This window comes from Camelus dromedarius, chromosome 7 (genome assembly GCF_036321535.1).
Source record: "Camelus dromedarius isolate mCamDro1 chromosome 7, mCamDro1.pat, whole genome shotgun sequence".
NCBI lineage: Eukaryota > Metazoa > Chordata > Mammalia > Artiodactyla > Camelidae > Camelus > Camelus dromedarius.
In genome coordinates, this window is record NC_087442.1 from 75,126,532 (window position 1) to 75,150,275 (window position 23,744).

The following is a 23,744-nucleotide window of genomic DNA, read 5'->3' on the forward strand; positions in this document are numbered from 1 at the left end:
TCAGGCCCTGGGAGGAACTCTAGCAATGTGCTCAGATGACCATGTTTTACAACACTTGCAACAGGTTAAGACCACTGCCTCCCTTCTTGACTGCTGCTTCACCATGTTCCCCTCAAGCGAGGTGGTGTTGGAGTGGTCACGGCTGCTTTTGGGATCCAGCTAAGGGGAAGCAGAGTTGGAGATACGTGTGCATGTGAAACAGTTATGCAGTTGCGCAGGTCACTTCTATTTTATGGTGTAGTCATTCTCTGCATAGAAAGAGCTTCCAGGAACACACCTACTGCCCACTGTGCTGACACACCTATATCATCATGACTCAGGAACAGTGATGATGAACTGGTCAATGAGTGATGTCAATTCAAAGAGTAGCTAAGATTAGTCACTGAGCAAGAAAAGTTAAAATGTCCTGAAATTTTATAGTTCATACATGAAAAAAATGAGAGGGATTTTTATAATTTGCTAATAATCCTAAAATCATACATGATATATCAATAAGGAGTTGTGCAGGTAAGATGTTAATAATTAAAAAAAAACCTGATCCAGCAAGCTAGAAGCAGAATTATTTTTCTAGACTCCAAAGAGAAAAACTATAAAATTGTCACATGAAGAGGTGATATGCAACCAAAAATCATAAGGGAAAACGTATTTCAGGCAGTTAACAAAGATATTAGACTTTTTGGATTGGGTGATGTTTGTGGTATTGTCAGCTTCTAAAGATTTGTAATTTGTTTTGATTTTTTTCTTATTCTAAATAAACACTCACATTTGTACCTAATTTTGAATGTGTAATTTTGTATTCTTTTCCTTAAAGTGAACCTAGCCCCCACCCAAACTGTGTAAGCTTCAAACGTGGAGCCAAAAAACCTAGACCCCTCCACCCCACCCCAGTACAGGTGTGCACTGCACTGGGCTCCTGCGTTTCACCAGTGTCTTAACTCCTACGGGAGCATGAACTTCAGATTACACAGTTCACTCTCCACTAGGCTTAATATGGCACATTCAAGTGACAATGTATTTTAATGCAGGACAACAATAAAAAGAGAAGAAGATAGGATTTTTGAAATTATTTCCCTTCTCTGTTGCTTCAGGCAGATCTGGCTCAATTAAAATATTCTTAGAAGGAAATGATCACATTGCAACTGAATTCGGATGGATGAAACAAGCTGTAAGCTATCTGCTCACGTTAGAAACATGCCATTTATTTTTGGACTGTGTTGGAGATGAGCCTGAATGAAGCCGACGTTGCCCTCGTGAACCTCAGGAGCTCAACCAAAGCCAGTAAGAATCTGTAACTTCCAGGATTTACTAAGTGGGGTGCTTCTGTGCAGTGTTGGCTGACAGACTCTTAGAGGGCTATTAGAGTTCATAATGCCAAGAATACACAAGCACATGAACAAGCAGTAAATACGAGCCAATCAATGAAGCCTATATTAAGCACACTGAAAACCTGTTCATCGTGCAGTAGCCCATTAACCATAATACACATGCACGGAGAAGACTGCAAATACCTCTGAGAGCCAGGAAGTTCCCAAATTCACAAATAAACTTTTTCCTTTCTTCCCATCTCTCCTAGATGATTGCCATAAAAATGAACAACTTGAAATATAGTTTGACTTGGTATAAAATCAAGATCACTTAAAAAATATAAATGTTAGTCATTTATTCTATTAAGAATTCAAGGGTTACTCCTTTTCTCAAAATAATAGCCATACAGATCCATAATCCCTTAAGGTAATACAAACAGGATCCAAATTCCTTAATTTACAGATTTCAGCAAGGTAATATGGTACAAAATTATGCAACATCCCCATTACTCTATAATGAAACATGTTAATATTTCTGCAGTGAAATACATGAAGATTCACGTAAGTAGCGTGAAGAAAGATTATAAATGGCCTTAAATCACTTCAAGTCAGGTCTTGCTGCCAACTGAATTCAGCTCATGGGAGGCTTTGCCATCCCATAAATTAAAAAAAAAAAGTCTGTGGTTTTTCCCAGTGTTTTTGTAATATGGAATTACAGATTAGGGATTGTCAGCCTGTATCTCCAGTAGCACTATTTCTTTTTACTTTCAGAGTAGAAGGATAAATCAATTGGTTTTAGTCTCTCAAGGCCTGGGTAGTTTTATTTTTATTTGGTTATGCCCTTCTGCACAAAGCCCCGGACTTTTCAAAGTAAATCAGAACAGAAACAACAGAAGGAGCTACTGCCTCTTGGGGGTTCGGTAGTGGTTGCCGGGAGCAGATTCTTTCCTCAAAGCTCTGCCTGAAAAACAAGCTGCCTTTTTAAATGTAGCACAGGGCCACAGAAGGAGAGAAGTGATCTTGCAGAATTTATAGACGGGGAAAAGCGCTGCCAGAAATCATGCCTCTAGATAGCGGAGCGGGACCCATAAATACTGATGGCTTGAGAAGTGTCTGGACAGAGCCCCGCTGAGGATTCTCGTGGTCCGAGTGCTGCCGTTGCCATTACTCAACACTCAGGCCCCGGAGACAAGCAGGGCTCCAGGAGCCGCGTGCAAACAACAGCATTTGATAGAGAAAGATCATAAAGTGATGAAACAGATGCAATCTGGCCACTTAGAACTCCCTGCTACGACTGGAGCAAATCTGAGCGGAATCAACACATCCTTTCATCTTTTCAAGGTAGATAAATGGAGGCCAGGGCCATTAACTCGGGCTTGCAGTGAATGGAAGCAGAGAAAGAGATGAATGGGGAACTTTTAGAGAAGCTTTTAAAAGCTAGACACTGTCGCTCCCAGGGGACAGTACATGTTACTGTAGGCTAAGGCATTCAAGAAAGGGACTTGCCTCGTTCTGTACTGTGAAAAACGTGACGAACAGCATGAAGATGTTGGTATAATAAGCAGTTCTGGCAATTGGCTATTTTTTGTTTGTTTGTTTGTTTGTTTTTTTTGTGAAGAGTGATTTTTGAGGACAGTACTGCTCATTAAGAAGAAAATACTCATTATACCCTAAAGCACCAAGAAACACAGTAAAAGCTTACTGGCTACTTGGCAATTCTTCTTTAAAGCAATTCTGCTGCAGGCAAGTCATGGGCCATTATTAGACAGATGATCAATATTTTGATAGTTTCACAAACTTCTGCTCAAATATTTCATTGGTAGCAGCTGTGCATGTTTATTTCCCAGTAACAACAGTGATGGAAAATAATGACTATATTACACTTAGATTTTTTATTTTCCTCATTACTGAGTCTGCTGGAAAAAACCCTAAGGGCATTAGCTCTCTCGGCCCATGGCATCAAAACAATCTACTCTAAGCAGAGCAACACCTTTAATAAGGCAAGTCTAGAAGGACTACCTGGTGAACAGTACTTAAATTGTGACTCCTGGTTTTAAGCACACAAGGCTGTAATTTCCGGGATAACCAGTTTTATACGTTTCTTAGCTTTCATGTTTGCTTTATTCCTCTCCTTGTAGAAAAACCTAAACTTTATAAGATTTTATGTATCTGTTCCTACTGTCTTGTAATGTGGCACATCCCTATAAATTTGCTTCATTAGTTTCTAAATTTTGTAAAACCTGTAGACAAGTTTGTGCTCTAGGAGTGAGCTAGCTTCTTGCCTGATACCCTTTGAAATGAACTGTTTTTGTTACTTATTACCTTCATGTACACCGGGTATCCACAGAGTACTTGGATGCCGTTCTTGGCTGAGCAGCAGTCTCCCTGGCTGCTCTCAGGCATTCTCGTAGCTGTTGTCCCCATGGCTGACCCTGCCCACACATCCTGCCGCGCAGCGCTGCTTCAGGCTCTCATAAAATACAGCCTCCATTCGCCTGGCCTGTGCTTGCACAGAGACGGCAGCTCATGCCTTGCTGCCATTCAGAGGCTACAGCCAAAGGGGCAGCAGTCTGATTCACGGGTAAGAGTCAGGGAAGGAAAAAATGGTTACTGTATCGGATAATGCTTTGTGGCAGCCCAGCCGGGAAGCAACCTGGGGCTTCTCAGTCCCAAATGACAGGGATGGGAATTGTGACTGAAAGGAGCCCACTGATACTACTTTAATTAAGAACAGTTCCCTTCCGCATGAGAGGAAACCCTCGAATTACTCTTGGATCTATCAAGAGTAAGTAAATTCAATTTTGGTAAAATATGATAACCAAAGTTGAGATAAGTTATTATTTTATTAATAGAAAGTGTCAGTTTAGAGAAAGCAACATGTCCAAAATCTTCAGCTGTTTCAAAAGATCGATTTAGCAATTACTTGAATATGGAAATCTAGGATTTATGTCTATACCTCTGTTTTGCTCACCAAAAAAATACCCTTGAGGAAGAAGTTAGCATATTTTTAACTAAAAAAAAAATTTCAAGGACAGTGTTGTAAAAAGGATCATTATATGGAAGTAAAATTTTCATTTTAAGCATCTACTAAAAACTGGTATTAAGGATTAAGAGATGTTAAATAAAATAGAACAGTAACAAGCCTCACCAATAATTCTATACTTATGCTAAAAACACACTTCCTTTAAGCTCAAAAAACCTGTTTCATAAAATGTAAAAAAAAGAACCAGGTTTTAAAAGCAACTCTTCTTCATCTTCTGTTTTGTATTTGTCTACGTTTAGAATGAGGCTGTTAGTAATACTTTTTGTTTTGACTGGTTTTACTAAACAGGCTATTGGGTCTGCAAACCTTTCTTTCTGAATAAACCTGACAGTATGTGATTTATTGTAGTTAATATTTTGCTCCTTAGTCACTTCCTTGGCTGAAATTCCCAAACCTCATTAGGTGACTTCTTTCAGCTTATGGCAGATGGACAATGACCACAGGATATAAAATGAACAGCTGTCCTCCTCCCCTTTTGTACCTTTCTCCCTTTCGGTCCTATTCCCATTCCCTCACTTCCAAAATATTTGTATTTCTTCCTTTTCCCTGCCACTCCTATCATAAGAGAGAAAGGGACTAATCCTCTCCTGATTTATGGAACACCATGCCATTTCCAGCCACTTTTGGGTGCCCACCCCTTTGTAAGTTTCCTCCCAAGTCCACAGCATAGAAGTTTCATCTGATCCTATGTTGGGAGAAACACAAGGAAAAGAAATGCAAAATGTGTCAGGCTTTGCCAGGTTCCCTGCCGAGCAGCGCCCCTTTCCCTAGGGCAGAGGCCAAAAACCGAGCCCTAGGGCCCAGGTCTGGCTCAATTCTAGGAAGACTAATCCCCACCTTTGGCAGCAGGTGTTAAGCAACACCCCTCTCCACCCTCAGCAATCTGGAGACTCGGCATTACCACCCTTGTTGCTGTTGGGGCTTTGACCTTGGTCTCAAGGTCTTAGAATGGCCTCCGCCGTGTCTCCCTGAAGGGAGCCATCGTGCTAACCTTCCTTGTGATGCTGACACTCTGGGGCAGCACCACACCTGCTGCTGTCGGTCTCCATCCCAAATGATAAAGCTTTGTCTTTGGACCTCCCCCTTTCCTGGGCTTTCTGACAGGCTGCACTTTCACTGTCCTCTGTGGTCTGCACCCCTCGGTTTCTTCTTACAAAAAGGGACCCCCCCTCTGATCTATTTGATAATAAACTCCTTGAAGGCTGGGCAGTGTCTTAAGTTTTGCTTTCCCAACAGTGAATATAGGCACATCCTAAAGATCTCTCTGATAGAAGAATCATTGATCAAGAGTCCTTGATTGAGTCGTTTTAGGAAAGCCGGAGAGCCGCATGTAAATCAGTGAAGTTAGAACAGTCCCTCACACCATACACAACGATAAACTCAAAATGGCTTAAAGACTTAAGCATAGGACAGGACACCATTAAACTCCTAGAAGAGATCATAGGCAAAACATTCTCTGATATAAATTGTAGCACTGTTTTCTTAGGTCAGTCTCACAAGGCAAAAGAAATAAAAGCAAATATAAACAAATGGGACAGAATCAAACTTAGAAGCTTTTGCACAGCAAAGGAAACCATAAACAAATGAAAATGCAATCTACAGACTGGGAAAAAAACATTTGCAAAGGATGTGACAAGGGCTTAATTTCCAAAATATACAAATAGCTCATACAGCTCAATAAAAAAAAAATTAAAAAATGGGAGACCTAAATAGATATTTCTCCAAAGAAGACATCCAGATGGCTAACAGCCACATCAAAAGATGCTTAACATGGCTTATTACTAGAGAGATGCAAAGCAAAACTACAATGAGGTATCACCCCACACTGGTTAGAATGGCCATTATCAAAAAGTCTATAATAAGTGCTGGAGAGAGTGTGGAGAAAAGAGAACCCTACACTGTTGGTGGGAAGGTAGTTTGGTGCAGCCACAATGGAAAACAGTATAGAGGTTCCTTAAAAAACTAAAAATAGAGTTACCATACGATCCAGCAATCCCACTCCTGGGCATATATCTGGAAAAGATGAAAACTCTAATTTGAAAAGATACATGCACCTTAATGTTCACAGCAGTACTACTTATAATAGCCAAGACTTGGAAGCAACCTAAGTGTCCATCAACAGATGAATGGGTAAAGATGATGTGTTTCATATATATATATATATATATATATATATATATATATATATATATATATATACACACACACACACAATGGAATATTACTCAGTAATAAAAAGAATGCAATATTGCCATTTGCAGCAACATGGATGGACCTACAGATTATCATACTAGTGAAGTAAGTCAGAGAAAGACATATCATACGATATTACTTATGTGTAGCTTCTGAAAAATGATACAAATGAACTTATTTAAAAACAGAAACAGACTCACAGACAGAGAAAAAAAACTTATGGTGACCAAAGGGGAGATAAACTAAGAGTTTGGGATTAACAGATACACATTACTATATATAAAATAGATAAACAATAAGGACCTACTGTATAGCCCAGGGAACTATGCTCAGTATCACGTATAATCTATAATGGAAAAGACCACAAGAAAGAATATATAACTGAATCACTTTGCTGAATAACTGAAACTAACTCAACACTGTAAATCAACTATACTTCATTAAAAAAATTTTAGGGAGAGGGTATAGCTCAGTGCTAGAGTGTGTGCTTAGCATTCACAAGATTCTGGGTTCAATCCCCAGAATCTCCATTAAAAATAAATAAATAAACCTAATGACCTCCCCGGCCAAAATTTTTTTTTTTAAGAGTCCTTAATTGATGAGAAAGGGAAAACTGCTGGCTCAGATCAGGTTTTTGCATCACCTGTGGAGTTCATTCAGCACACTCCCTTGCCTCAGCAGTCAAGAATGGTGTGTGTAGTATTGAGCACTAATGTGCAATGTTACCAAATCTCTTTCCTAACTTACGAATTTAATTCAGTTCAGTTTATATTTATTTAGTTCTAGTTGTGAGTAAAATTCCGCCCTTTATACAAAGAGGGATACTTGTAAACTCCTTAGTCTTCAAGGACCACTTATGCTATAAAGGGTGAAAGTGGACATACATAAATGGCCAGTGTGTAAACCAGTGCAGAGTGAAGTAGGCATCATAAAATAAATACAGAGGAAATGGGGATTCAGGGATAGCAAGGTGGGATGAGATGAGATTTTATGTAGGAAAGACCGCTTAGTCTAAATCAATGATCAATTTCTTTTCATCCTATAGTTTATTACATCCCTCCTACTATAATGGCCCTCAACAAATATATTTATGAATGAATTATTTATTTTTTAAGCCTCATCAAGGTGAGTGACAAGGAATTAAACATTTCAAAAGGGAAAGGGCATAGTATCTTTCAAACGGTATTCACATTAAAACAATTCTTTAGTTATCAGTTTTAATAATTCAAAGACATATTTAATCTCAACAGTCCCTTCTGGAACCTTATGCTTAGCAGAATCTTACAAATATTTCAGAATATTCTGTTTCATTACTTAAAATAGGACTTAAGAACTTGGGTTGAGGTGAATTTGGAATATGTATGAAGTTCATATAGACGGGTCTTTTAAATATAGATTCCCTAAAAAGGAGTAAGTCAACTCTAGGGGGAAGAAGCAGCAGAACCCGAATTAAAGTCAGTTCCAAACTTCTAATTATTAAATAGATAACTCAGAAGTGTTTCATATATATTTTAGTTTTGTGTTAATATAGATTTTTGAAGACCTAAAAATCAAGTCATAAATAAACCTGATTTTAATACCATTCATATCCAAGAATCTTACACTCAAAAAAAAACCATGTATTTACCCTAAAAAGTATACGTGTTAAGCTAACTTTACCATTTAAGTATCCTAACCTTTTTATTTATTCATGTTTCGAGCTCAAGTCACCAGAGATTTTGTTAGTCTTATACTTAAAGAGTTCTATGCTTTCAGAAGAGGTTTTCACCATTTCATAATAAATTCCCCAAGGTCTTTCTCACTTATGAAGGAAAGTGACTCTTGAAAAAAAAAATGAGACTCTAATTTAGAAAAGTATCTCAGGAAGTTTACAGAGGAAATGAGCAATAATTCCCACCAAAATATGAGCGGGTTCAACTTCTCCTCCTTCTGAATTAGTTGTTTCAATAGTTGAGGGTTTCTCTATTAAATAAGTTCTGAGTAATTAAAACGTTTATAAATCAAACTTGAGGGAAAAACTCCTTCCCTTATGCTGAATGCAATGTAATACCTCTTATAAGACGCATTTTATTTATTACATCTATTTGAGAAAAAATAATGCCAGAGCTCTTACAAAGCAATCTTCCAGTTCAGCAAGGAGTACCTCTAACTTTGTAATCTTCTAGCTTTTATTTTTCAAAATACAACATGAGTAGCTCTCATTTATCTCAGAGAGTCTGTAGCACACAGAGTACATAAGAGAATAATTCAGTCTTAAGGACATTTTCATAGCTTAATCTGTAAATAAAAAACATTTATGACACAATGCCTTTCCTCTGCTTGAGGTGATTAAAAACAAACAAAAAGGAGTGAAAAATAAACACACACCCACAAACCCCTAAATCTTTAGGATATTTGTAAGTAATGACCAACGAAAAAAGGTACTAACTCTATAAACTATGAACAAATAAAAGATTCTAGCTAGTTCAACAATGACAAACCGATAAACACATGGATATATATTTTCATCTACAGGCTTCACTAAAAGCAGTTTATTGGTGATTCTCTGTTTCCTTCTGGGTCATCTTTTCCACTGATTGAGGTCCTCACATCACCTCCCCCAAATCTTCTCTTGGCATGAAATGTCTGCATCACACCAATTTAGTACTTGGTTACACGGTATTACAGACGTCTCTGTAATAGTTGCTTGTCACTCAGGCAAGAAATATTTATGAGCATCACTTACTTTGAGTCCCTGGGCTAGGGGCTGAGAGTAGCATGATGGACGAGACAGATTTACCTCTCATGCCAAACTGTTCTTCATGCTGTATGCTTTTAAATGCTTTACCTTTAATCCCCATTTGGCTCACGAATTCTATTAATTGAAAAAGAGCTGGGCTAAATTAAACAAGCATATTACTTGGCAAGGTCTTCTTGACTGAATCAATGCAGATTTATATCAAGGAAGGGACAAATCTACTCTTAACACAACTGGTCTTTCCTAAAAAAGATCACACACAAATTCTTAAGAATCTTAAGAATTAATTTCATTATATTTCTTTATTGCTCAAGGAGAAAGAGGTCATTTTTCTGACCTCAGTTGCCAATTAAAAACCCTCAGCTGATGTAGATTAACTCTTCAGATGGACACAATTATATGTGACATTGGTCACAGCCACCCCCAGCCAGTCCTCCTGCCTAGGAGGGCACTCAGGTTTCCATTCTATTCCTTGTTTGTGTCACTATTTCCTCACCTGGAAAAACTTAATCCTTTTCAGTGACTCAGGTTGTTGGCTTTCAGGGATTCTCCTAAGAAGCCTTCCTGAATTTTTCTACTCTGCAGGACCTGACACCACGGGGACCTCTACACACGAACATCCGTTTATAACAATTTGGCAATTCTCTAGAGGTCTCACGATCTATATGTATCCAGAGCCTTCTACCTCACCATGCAGCACTGTGAAATGTTTGCTCACTTTTTTGTCTTTTTGCAGCTAACTTTAGCTCAGAAAAGCCTACACAGACAGCAAATATTCAGTGAAATTTTCTCAAGGGAACAATGGATACAAAGCACTACCAGCACTTCCCTTGGACCCAGGACCCTGCTTGGGAAAACAGAGTTTGGAGGCATCTGTAAAATAATAGTTTGCAAGGGCATCATCTCAAGCTTTTCTTCCTGTCCCAGAGGAAATCTAAAGGAAATGGGTAAATGCCCCTAAGGCTATAACCATAAATTCCACAAGTTGAATCTAATGAATCAAGTGAGGATTGTAGCAGATCGATGCCTCAGCACAGAAATGGATATGAGATCTTTCATTGGAATAGAAAAATGAAAAGTTCTTCCAAGAACAGTTTAGGACATCTTTCAAGATGATTTAGCTGTTGATAACCTGATAAATTTTAACTTGCAGAGCTGTTTTTTCAGGATGCTTTAATTTTAAATTCATTTGGTTAAGACAGTCTGTGTATTTACGTGCACGCGCGCGTGTGTGTGCGTTTGAAAGAGCTGGAATAGCACTGGTGCTAAACATTGGCATGATAGAATTTATTTGAGACAGTCTTTAGTAATTCAAGATATTTCTATACATATATCTGAGGTTCTTGAGACTCTCTTGGATAACATTTGTGATGTAATTAAAAATGTTTACAAGAGCAATAGAAAAATATTAAGGCAATAATTTACTCAATTGTGGTAATATGCCCCAAATTATTAACCTAATTCACCACTGAAGCCATGAATAATGATATAATGCCCTAGAAAATGTATTACGTCTGAATCATCACAATATACAATGAATATTTAACACTCCGGAGGACTTTCTAAGGAGTGACTCTAAATCTGACTGACCATATTTAACCACACTATCAGCATAGATTTAGAAAATTCCACAAGACACAAATAAACATAAGCGTTGAACTGTCAACATACAGCATTTTTTTTTGGTAACACACTGAATACCATTTTTAAATCGAACATAAATGCAATGTCTACTTGGCTGCATTTGCTATTTTGGTGTCTGGTTACTGTGGGGCTTGTAAAGCTCAGGATGAACGCACACAAGGATGTCATCTCTGGAACTGGTGTGTGTGCCCCAGTCTAGCCCTCACACCATCCATATAACAGAGTGTTACTACTCAAAGCACTCGTAATGAGAAACACAAAACCATTTCTGGAAAGTTCTGCCCGCTTTGCTGTACTTACCATACAACACCATGCACCATACAGCTCATGGTTTCCCATTACATTGTTTCTCAGCTATGCTAATGCTTCTGAGTTCCCAAGAATTTTTATTCTCAAAATGAAGAAAGCAAATTCCCCAACAAAGTCACTAAGCAGTAAATGATAATTTTTTAACTAAATATTTTCTGTTTCATTCCCAAACAATGACATGTTAAAATTTGACTTTGGATTTTAAACCTGCCATGCAAAAAAGATATCTAATTGTATTTTTCAGTTATAAACTTGAGATACCTATCTATCTATTTAACCATCCAACCAACCATCCATCCATCCATCCTTTACAACTCCCTAATTTTGTTACTCTTCAAGTCTTCTAACCTAGGATTCAAATCCAGGCATTAAATGATGCATGCTACTCTCTGGTCTGCTGGGCTGCAGCCCTCTGACTTGTGGGGTTGTAATCAAGAATTCTTGTGAAGTCGCATTTTGGGGTCTAGTCCTAAGTCTGAGCACGATGATGCTTCTGGGTTTTGGGTCTCAGGCACCAAACCCTACATTCTCTGATAAATATCACTTCTCAATCCTCTTTCATCAGCTCTGTCATTCACAGAGGGTGCTACTGAAAGGTGAGGAAATGAATATATGCCAGCTCCACAGCATACTTGTGACTACTTACAAAAATAGACTTTTTTTTTTCCTTTAAGGAAGGATTATTTAATTGGTGTTGGACCTCTGCTACCTTGAATAAAATCCAAATACTAGCAGAATTGTGAGGCATATATTTTAAAGAGGATTCTCCTGTGTTCTTTAATTGCTTAAAGATAATATCTGAAACTACATCCATTGTTCTAACAAAAACATAAGAATAAATATTCAGATTACAGATAAATAAAAAACATTTAACTTATATTTTATATTAATAGCATAATAAATTTAAACATATTTGTTCTGGTTAAGAACCTCTAAGTTACACTAGCCTGTCATGCTAGAGTTTTAAAAATACCCATTTTTGTAGCACCACAACTTTTAAAAAACATTTTTTATGATTATAAAAATATTACATGCTCATGATAGAAAGTTTAGGATACACTTGCTAATAGATTAAAAAAAAAAAACTCTTTCACAAAAAACCTCATTATTTTGTCTTTGCTAATGCTTTTCTAATGACCACATTTAGACATCTGAATAGTTTGAAAAATGCTGCACGTAATGTCATCGATGTCAGAAGAGAATCCAAGCCTCAATCAGGCAGGTTCACATAATACTTACAGAAGCTGAAAGGAGGCAACCTGATGAAAAAGTCACAACTACACGACTTGTGAAAACTGCTCTTTGTTACAATCAACCCAGTGGGCTGTGAGAGCACTGATTTGCAATTAGGACTAGAAGGCCAGTGAGGAACAGTCTTTTCTCTAGTGGCGGATCCCCAAAGATACGAGGGTAAAGATGGTGGAAATGGGAGGCTGCTGTCCTAGGGGCATGGCTGCCAGCAATCTTCATGTCATGGGGAGAGGCCAGGAGGTTTCCATGTTATGAGACCAAGACCAATAAAGCTAGCCCCATCTAGAAGGCATTTATTTTTCTTCTAAAAGGCATTTATCCAAAGGGAGAACACTCCCTTTGGAAACTTGGACATGTTGTTTATTAACATATACCTTTGAAAATTAGGATGGAAAATAATATAATAGCAAAACTATTAACACTTGATCAAAAGATACCTTATTTTAATGAATATTTGGGTGGGAATTTTTAGCTCTAAAATAAAAGCACTTAAAAGAAATATTGCCAGATACAGTAATTTTTAAATCATCCATGTCTGAATAAAACATAGATTATTTATATCAAATATGAAGCCTTAGTTGGTTTCTCTCAGCCACCAATAATTGTATTTTTCTCTACCAGTCAATAATAGTGCAGGAAATTTAACAGACTTCAATCTTAATTTGAGCAAAACATAACCATAAGGTAATTCTACTGTAATATAATAACCCAACACATTCAAAACCCACATGTTTTGAATTTACCTGTATTATTTTTAAATAACACTCAATGCTGGAGAGAAATGAGAACAGAATGTACCAACAAAATTTTTTTTAATTTCACGTTAAAACTGTTTTAAATTATTTACTGCCATGTTCAGACTTACTCTTCTCTTCATCTGAAAGCATCTGGCACTATGATCCTGATTGTACACCACGATTAAAACAACCATTTCCAAGTTAAATCGCTTAATCGCTAAAAACACTTACCAATGGAAAACTGGAGGACAGAGGCTGTTGTTGTATTAAGGGCTGTGGTAATCTAGAAAAAGGAATACACCAAAATAAGACAAGCTAGAAAGAGGAAAGATTTGGGTAGAGAGGTAGTGAAAGGAAAGGACAGAGAGAAACCATAAACAGAGGGTATACTTATCCAGTGGTTAGCATACTTTTATCCATATGTCTGAACACAAACATATTTCATGTTTCTCTGTGAGACCCTCACTGAGGCACATTTCTCAGGTTCCTTTCGAAAACTCTTTTCATTGTAATTTACCAGGAACTTAACACAGCCCCCTCCTTTTACCCCGCTGCCTCCCCTCCATCTTCATCAACAGACCTGGGGCACAAAGAAAATGTTGTAAGAAGCCATCAAACAAAAACTGGGGCCTTAATTGAGAGCAAATGAGGAGAGTAAGGTATTTTGAGAAGTGAATAGAATGACAACAGGTGAAGGGTGCAGGATTTCTTTGAGGGATGAGGAAAATATTCTAAAATTGATTGTGGGGGCACTCTCTCTTGCCTTCTGAGGTAGCTTGCACTCTGTCAATGAAGTGTGTATCTCCCTGAATAAACTTGCTTTCACTCTAAAAAAATAAAATAAAATAAAATAAAATAAAATAAAATAAAATAAAATAAAATAAAATTAGATTGTGGTAATGGTTGCATAGTTCTGTGAATAAATGAAAAACCCTGAATTGTGTTCTTTAAATAAATACATTATTTAATATGAGGATTATTTCTCAATAAGATTGTTACCACCCCCAAAAGTATTCAAATTATGGGCTTAGAAATATTCTTCTAACACATTTCTATCATTTTCCCTTAGTTTCATGAAGAAGCATGCTTAAACAATTTTCCCCCTTCTGAAAAAGGAATGGTACCTTATTTAATTTTAAATAAATTTTTAAAATTTTAAAACTTCTATTTGTTTTTGTTCTTTCATTCTACAGAGCAGTGACTTTAACCAATATCAGCTGAAGTGAAATGAGAAGGTTTTCATTTTCAGCGATTCTCTTGTTGGCTTTCTGACCCCATACACTATGGTAGGGGATGCCTCCCATTACTGCACCCTGTAAAATATAAAGTGTATAACTGTGTTTTCAACATGACAGAAGCAGTAGGCTTCTTAAATGTCATAATAGCTTCCTTAGACCTGTCCCTGCACTTTGGTGGCCCCTATGTGATGAAGTCTACAAGTGTGGAAGGGTCAAGAGATAACCAGTTCATGAACTGCCATGGGAACTGGTAGACAAACAGTGAGCAAGCCTCACGTTCTGCCAGAATTCAGCTGAGATGCGAATGTCAAACGATTGGACTGGGTTTCCCATTTCTGCAACACGGTTTGGAAAGATGACAGACCATGTGTTTTAAATACGTGGCTTTAAAGTTCATGAAGAAGCAGGACCGGTAATGCGGGAAGGCAAGCGAGACATTTTATAAGTTGTCTAGCTATCAGTCAGTGTAAGTAATGGCTCCTAACTGATTTTAACCATAGCAAAACCCACTGGTGTCAGGGTGTCAGAGGAAAGTCTCTGCTTAAATCTCTCATCATCACAGATGATCTAAGAGATAATCTACTTCCTTCTCCTCATCAGTCATTAGAGAAAAATCCATCAATAGAATTTTCTTTAAATAACTAGGATACTAGCTCCTTTTCAAGATTCCTTTAAAAGAGGTTAACAGACATTTGATCCTGTCTAAAAGGTCCAAAAGCCATTTGGTCCAACTACAAAAAGTCCTTGATATTTGGTCCTGCCCCAAACCATTTGGCGTGAACCAAATGTGCTCACAGATGTTTTGGATGGACCAAATTTCAAGGACCTTTTGGTGTCAACCAAATGTCTTTTGGACCAAATGTCTTATGGACATTTTGGACAGAAACAAAAGTCCTGCAAGGTTAAAAGAAATCTGCTTTTCCCCCCTATAGTTTTAAGAGTAAGTTCAACTACTTATCCTAATGGGTTTCCATTTGGAAGATTTGATCTTAAAAGTCTAAAGAGGTACATAGAAATTTTTTAAATTTTTCACACAAATTGAGTGAATGTTGTTTCATTCATTTCATTCTAGTATATTTAAGAGAGAGTCTTAGATGCTTATCTTGGAAGTGTAATAAATGATGCTTGTGTCACCTGGGTGATCAAGTTTCACATCTGTGACTTCCGCCAGCAAACAGTAAGTTGCTTGAAATAGTGCTAAATTTCAAATTGCGTGTGCTGAGGGTGATACTAGACTTTGATTAGTCATTGATTCCACATTTTTTTCCTTCACCAGGGAAGCTAAGGACTGATTGGAATGGTTGACCCTCATTCCTTTACCTTTACCCATTTAGTTTATTAGTAAAATTATCAGCTACAAGAAAGATAGGAAAGATAATGAGAAAAAAGTAATGAAGCATTGCCTATAAAATCTATTCCCTTATATTTACATTTGGGTATTATAAATGATTTATTATTCTTGAGTTCAAATATGCAATTTTACTCTGCAAAGTTATTAGGTCTTTACTGCTGACATTCTGAAACCCGAAGGACCTTTTATTAAAGAGCTTTTGGTAAACACTATAGCAACTATGAAAGTCTGAGAGAGGACTTTTCCCTCCCAAGTCTCACTGCTCTTAAATTTTCAAATGAACTCCAAATTATAGGAAATTAGTATGATCACTAAATGAATCCAAAGAATTCACTGCAGGCTGAGGCTGTTCAGTCTGCACCTCTTCTCTGCAATTTTTTTTTACTGGTTTAATCCTGTTTTAGCCCAAACTCCTCCTTGTAGCTAAAATGCCTTTCCAAATATGTGAGAATAATTCAGTAAATAATTTATTTTTTAAGAATAGAGAATAACATAACTAATTTTGTTTTAAGCTCTGAGAAAGCACTTTTCTCTTAAAGGAGTAAGTGAATTCCTCATTAACCTCATTTCAGACCAGCACAATGTATAAAACGAGGTGTGCCACCCCCTGAAATATGGAGACTTTGATGAGGTAATGACACCTGTGAGGGTGCAGATCTCAGTAGCAGTGGAAACAGAAGTGCACGATGTATCCATGTGTCCGTGTGGTAGCAGGTACTGCCTCTCACTGGCTTCGACTTTTATTGAAATGAAACAGCCATTTGACTAAATTCACAAAATGGAAATGCTCTTTTGGGCATTTTAAAAGACAAAGCATTAACCTACTAAGGTTCTTAGCTTGTGGTGCTTTGTTTCACAACTTCGGTAAAACTGGATTTATGAAAGATAAGAAAATACATTTTTTAAAAAGTGATGTTTGAGGGCTAGTAACTTCCATCAGTTCTCATGCACAACAGTTTTGCTTGGATTCAGTTTTGAAGTGCCATGCAAATATTTGAATTTTAGTGGACAATAGTATGTTAACTGACAGCTGAGTTCATCATTTTTCTTTTGATTGATCTGTCTTCCGTAAACATAAGTTGTGTACAATGTATATTTTTGCTCCTGGGACACCAATACAGTATAAAAATTAATGAAAATTAGAAGTTGCTAGTGTATCAAATGTGGAAGCCATCCCTATCTTTGTTAATGTATCTTCATTCTGTTCCCTCCAAGTACAACACAGTTCATCTTAGGGAAATACTAATGATGTAAATATAAATCTGTGTATGCTTTTTTCTTTCTGAGATAAAGAAAATTATTTAGAATATTTTCCTTCTTAGTTGAAAGGCTAATCTCAGGTTAATTATATAATACAATTAAAAAATAGCCCACTGGGTGTATGAAGCCTATTGCTAAATGAACTAGAATATAGTAAAATCACAAGGATTAAATGTACATGGGATCAGATAAACTAGGTACTTCAGTTTCTATGCTATAGAAATATGAATTTTGGCATTATATTCTTATATGTGTTTATTTCCTATTAAGCAGTAGAAACAAAACTGAATTTGCCAAGCATTTCCAGAAGTACTACCGAATGGGAGAACATTTTAAAACAGGCATTTATTCTAAGCTCAATTAGCTAAGACAAAAATTTAATTTTGTTTTAAGGTTTATAGGTAATTAATTCAGTCATGGTACATTATTTAAGATGTACTAGCAAATCTAGTTTTTCAAGAAGAACTTCACTACAAAGTCACATTTGTCTGCAGGAATATTATAACACCTTGTAAGGCTTGAATTATGAGCACCTATTATTTTAATTTGCATCCAATTAATTCTGTTTGTGTTCTAATTTCAACTAAAAACTCTTCAATTTATCAATGTTCTGAAGCTCGTATCTTTAATAAATTAAATTTATCTATTGCCACAAAAGGGGTATTCAAGCAGCATAAAATAAGAACCATGTTATAAAAATTAATTGACTTTCACAATTTGATAAGTAAATCTTCTTTTAATTGCCTAGCTAGGTATTCCCTGCTTTTTACTATGGAAGCCAGTCTTTTGGCCACTTCTAAAATTAATGAATTTGAAACATAATGTGTGATGGAAGGGTGAAAAGTACAACTTATTACTAAAAACCCCATGATAGGAAGAAGTGGGAGAAAAAGAAAATGTGAAGCTCAAGTTAAAAAGCAGAAAAGCAAAATATAAGACATGTTGTGAGAAGAATATTAGCATAAAGAAACTGAGCCAGAAGTGTAATATAGCTATTGCTTTGTAGCCTTTCTCAAGCATGTGAAATAAATGTAGTCTTCATGCCAGAAAGAAGTACCAAATAACAACAAAAGGCTGATGGCTAGAGGTTTCACTGCTTTCAATTTAGAATGCTCGTGTTTCCTTGTACATGTGATCCAAGAACTTACCTTTGGCAAGCAAAGTCTAATCATCTAAATTAGAGGAAAGTAACTGAATGATTTGGCATAAACCAAAACAACAACAACAAAAAACTGGTTTATTCAGTATGCTTTCACTTTTTTTTTTTTTTAAAAGTCATTTAAGTTCCTTTGTGGTTAGGAAACAAAGTTTAAAAATAAAGTAATAAAATTGTTCATTTTTGGCTTGCAAGGGAAAATAAGAAGTGTAAAAGTAAAGCTTTATACAAGGACTTATAAAGTTATACATTATTTAGATATGATATAGATAACATATATGAGATGTATATAGATAATGAGATCCACTGATGCTGCCAATTTTATTCCTGAATTCTTTATTTTTCACATTTGAAAATAAACTATAAAGTCATTGCTCCTATTTGCAATAGGGCTCATATGTAAATAATACTGCAAATTTTTATGTGAACTGGGAGAGCATAAGAGAACCTTTGTTGGCAAAAAAGCTCAGTAAAGACAATGTATTTGGAATAATGTACATAAATGACACACACTTACCAATTCTCTTGGACCATATGGCTCACAGAAGGTGACGGCATTGCCGTGCATAATGGCACCACACTGTTCTCCAGTCTCACAGTTGTTACATTCAACCCTGTGGGAACACAGCACACACCCTCAGTCTGTGAACTAGCAGTGGCACAAAGTGCTTTATCACTCAGTAAGGGAAGATGTAGCAGTTATTGTTATTCATTTGAAATCAACATTTTGAGGAAGGTAATGGTATTTTGTATCGTGACATGTTAAGGAAACACAAAGCCAGAAAGACTTGAACTTCAATCCCAGTTCTTTCAGTTACTTGGTGGGCAAGTTACTTAAACTCCTAAAGTTTCAGTTTTCTCATCTGTAAAATGAGGAAAAAAATACTGACCTAAATATCACATAGTTATCATGAGGATTAAATGAGAGAATGTATATAAAAGACAGAGTACAGGACCACGCTCATAGTAGGACCTTAATAACAGCAGTTGGTATTGTTATCAATCATTACACAACACATACTATGCCCAATATGAGGATATTTGCTAATATTAAAGATAAGCAAAGTTATATACAATTATATCATGAACTAAATACCTATATCTTTAAAATCAAAAGATGTTTTACAAATTGTAAACCTTTACCTTTACAGTTATGATTAATGGAAATGTTTAAAATAACTGTCCTCAAATAGACTGGCATGTCTACAAAATACACCATACAAAAAATAATGGAGTCAGATTGTATTTAAGCCATATAGCAATACGAAATAAACACAAATTCTAATTCAAGCAAATTTTGGATGCCGAGTGAATGTTAACTTTGCAAATAGTTTAATTAGTTGCTTTCTTTATTATTATAAAACGAAGTGGCTAATAAAAACCTTAGGACAGGATCTCAAAAATAAACACATTCCTATCTTCAGTATAAATTGACAATATAAATATTCTGGATTTGACTTTGCCTATTTACAACGCTCTGCATCATGATATTTAAAGCTACAATCATTACACATAGAAAGAGTCACGTTTCCTCAGTCTGAACCTCAAAAGCCCATGAGGGCTGTATTTCATGCAGAAAGGACATTTTCAAAGACTTTCACATTCCAGGTGCCAAACATTGTGGAAAGGACATCATGCCCTTTGTTTTTGGAGATCACTGTATCAGGCCCTTTCAGCTGTTTGCTAATTTCAGAGAAAGAGGAAGTAGTAAGTCCCCTTCAAGTAGGAAGAAGATAAAAGTGTGACGAGATACCGGGTAGCCCATTAAGCCCAGAGGCAGAAGCGCAATAAGTGAGTAAAAACTTGGCAGATAAACATACGTATTTCCTACATGCGTATTGCATGATCTAAATGATCGGTATTATTCTAATCGTTTGAGCTGTGTTTCCACACAAAGGAGATCAACAATGTCAAGAACCTTGGATTTTTTTTTTTTTTTTAAGAATAAACAGAGAACAATTGCTGATAGGGAATTTTAAAAGGTAGTATCTCATAGGAACACAAATCTTCGTAGGAGAATTAAATCTTTTCTTGATTACTGGGAGGCTAGATTCTAACATGTCCTTGACATTAGAAGAGACATAGAAGTAGCTTCATAAGGGCAACAAGCTTGTCTCTTGTTCACCACTTTATGCCTGGCATGTTGTAGTCCATAAATATCTGTTGAATGAATGAATAAATATAAGACAACTTCATAAGCAGAACTCCTGTTAAGACCCGAGGTCTAAAGCACTTTGCATAGAGCTGGGCGCCCAGCAAGCATGATGTGTTAGCCTAAGTGACAGCTATTTGATGACGATGATGATAATGATGATGATGATGATGATGATGATGATGATGATGATGATGATGCGTTTCCACCATTTTCAACCAGAGCTGGTATATTAGTTTCCCCCCCTCACAGAGAACCTATTACATCTTACTACTCTTCCTCTATTCTTTAAACTATACATTAATTTTCCCCAAGGAGTGTGATTGTGATAAAAGTACAGACAAGATGCACCAAAAATATAGTGAGCTTCTTACTTAGTGATTGATGAGGATTATTTGGCCGCCAAGGCATTATGAAGTGGCTTGAGAGAAACTTCGACAGAAAGAAATTGAAAGAATGTCCAGCCCTCACAATGGCTCTCTGCCATTTCCCTCTGGAAACCCTAAACTAAAAGCATCCTTGTTGATGTGAAGTTGGGGGTTTGATATTTGAATTCTTATTGCAATCATTGCACCTATAAACATTGACCAGCAGTCTTCAAATCAACCGTATACCAGAAAAATAATATCTGTGTAAAATACATGTACTACAGGCCCCTTTCCCTCCTAGTTTAGATTAAACAGGATTCAGAGGTAGCCCACCTATTTGTATATTGGTTAAAGGTGATACTAGCATAGCTGGCCTGGCATTAGAGAACCAGTGAATAGACAACAGATGTTTGGTGTGTTTGGAGAACTACTTCTATTTTGTGGGATAACAGGAGTTAAAAAACCAGTGAAAAGGAGGAAAAGGCAAACAGACAGAGCCTCCTCCCCATTTGGCTCAACAATCCCTCTGGACCTTTCTCTTCTTCACTGTGCTTTATAGCTCCAGAAACTTAAAATAAAATTTACAAAGGCATTGGTACCCTGTGGAAACTTAAAGATTTAGAATTATTGGGTATTACTTACTGGGTTGTTGCTACCTGGAGGTACAACGGCTTCACCAAGGATTGATGAAACAAATCCATCATTTTCCTGTCAAAGTCTTTTAAGTGTCCTTTGCTTGAACTGTTCACAGTCTGACTGGATTTGTCAACATAATTTATTGTAATTTATTCTGAAAGCCCCTTCCTCTGGGTGGTCAAATCCAACTCAGTCTTTAGCTGCCAATGATATTATTTATTCATTTATCATTCATTAAGTTATTTCTGTAGTTAAAACTTGTGTTGAGAACCTACAGGCACTGTGATGAGCTTCAGTAGCACAAAGATCAATAAAACATTATAATTCTCTCCCAGGAGTTTACACCCCAGAAGGAAAGGCAGAGAAACAAGTACACAGTTACAATATAGAGTGCCAGTGCAATGATGGCTATTTATTGCATCCTATTATGTGCCAGATATTCTAAAGCCCATTTAAATCTCCCAATCTCTCTATAAGATTGTTATCAGTGTCCTTATTTTACTAAAAAGAAAACTGAGCTTCAGAAAGGTGAGGCATTTGCTCAAGTGATACAGCTGTAAAGTTGACAGAGTTGCAATGTGGACCCAGGACTTGCTATTTCAACACCCATCATGTCTTCCATAGCAACTCACTCCTTACAACAGGAGTACACACTGGCTATGATGGTTCCTAACTTAGACTGAGGAAGTAAGAGAAAGCTCCCAAAGGAAGTGGTCCCAGAACTGATCTTGAATGAGAAATAGGAGTTACTCAATCAAGAAAGAAAGGTGAGGGTGTGATAGGGCACAAGGAATGCAGAAATTATGACACACAAGTAGAATTGCTACGTCAGTGTGTTAGTACATCTGTAACCATACTGGTACATGGAGAAGGGTGGCAAAGGATGGGGCTGGGAAGTGGGAACCCATTCATGGAAGGTCTCATCGGCCATCTGTGAAGTAATAGGTCCCGCACTAGGATCTCTACAAACAATGCCTCAGTTAATACATATAACCCCCATGCTATTTTTGTCTGCATTTAGGGGATGTTAAAACTGAGATTTAGAGATATTAAATGATTGCCCAAGGTTACACAGATTGTAAGTTGTAGAACTGGGATTCAGACTCCTACTATTCTATTTCCAAAGTCACAACAATCCAACTTTTAGGAAAATGACTCTAGCAAATAACGGATTAGAGGTAGAAAAGACAGGATTACTGATATAACACAAGTAGGATACAACAGTGTCCTGAAATAAGGTGGAGATGGAGAAAAGCAGGCCCACCCTAGAGCACCAGTTTTTAATCAAAACGTAGTGTGATCCACATATGTAATTTTCAACTTTCTAATGGCTGTGTTAGAAATAAATAGGAATAGGTGACATTACTTTTTTTTAATACTATGTTTTATTTAACCCAATACATTCAAAGTCTATCTTAACATGGAATTAATACAGAATTATTAATGATGTAGTTTACATTAATTTTTCATGAAAAATCTTCAAATTGTGGGGTGTATTTTACACTTACAGCACATTTCAACTCAGACTAGCCACACTTCAGATGCTCAACAGCTGTGTGTGACTAGTGGCTACCACACTGGAAAGTGCAACTCCAGGGAGTTACAGGGCTTGGAAACTGACCACTCTCTGGTTATGCTGACAGCTGGAGATGACCACTTGACAATGACCATAAGTACCTGAACTTGAGGGAAAGGAGATTGGCACTGACGCAACAGTTTAGGATATGGCTGAAGTCATAGGAGTGCGTATTACTGGGGGTCGGGGGAGAGAGGAGGATATACAAAGTGGGAAGGGTAGAGGGCCAAGAATGGATCCCTGGGGAGCAATCATATTGCCCTTAGTCTGGTTTCTGGAAAGCTCCAACTATCACTGGGACCCTTCAGTGTGTGTCAGTCTGGGTCTGTCTCTGCATACTTTCCCATGATTACTGGCAGTGGGTTCATTTCTGTTCATGTTCCTAACAATCTGTGCTGCCCGTCAAGGTGACTTTTCTAACACTGCGTCTATAACATGGCCTTCCTAACATTTTTTTCTACCATTACAGTTAAGTATTGTACAACTATACATACGAATGCCTTTAACATAAAGGAAAAGATAAATCATAATATCATGATGAACACTATAACCCTGAAGGAGACCAAATAAGGGCAACTAGGGGCCACGGTTTCCCAGAAGGAAACAGTGATCCATGTCAGAAGGTCGAAGTAAGTTTTAAAAATCTACAGACGTGAATAAGCATCCAAATTTCAAGAAAAGTAAGTCCTGGCTCGTTACAGAATTTAAAATAATGCTTATGTGCTCTAAGTGCCTAAGTACCATCTTCCTCTCTTTCTTAGAATGCCCCTGTGTGTAACAATTTAACTT

At 36.9% G+C, this 23,744-nt stretch overlaps 1 protein-coding gene across 1 annotated transcript in view; it reads right to left on the bottom strand.

Moving 5' to 3' along the window:
• The window catches only part of RELN (reelin), a 444,598-nt gene that overhangs the window by 201,660 nt on the left and 219,194 nt on the right, over window positions 1–23,744 (bottom strand). The window contains exons 7-8 of the mRNA XM_031455857.2: window positions 18,741–18,837; window positions 13,450–13,501 (exon numbers count right to left, since the gene is read on the bottom strand). Of these exons, the coding sequence (XP_031311717.2) occupies window positions 13,450–13,501; window positions 18,741–18,837 (149 nt within the window). The remainder of the gene's footprint in view (window positions 1–13,449; window positions 13,502–18,740; window positions 18,838–23,744) is intronic.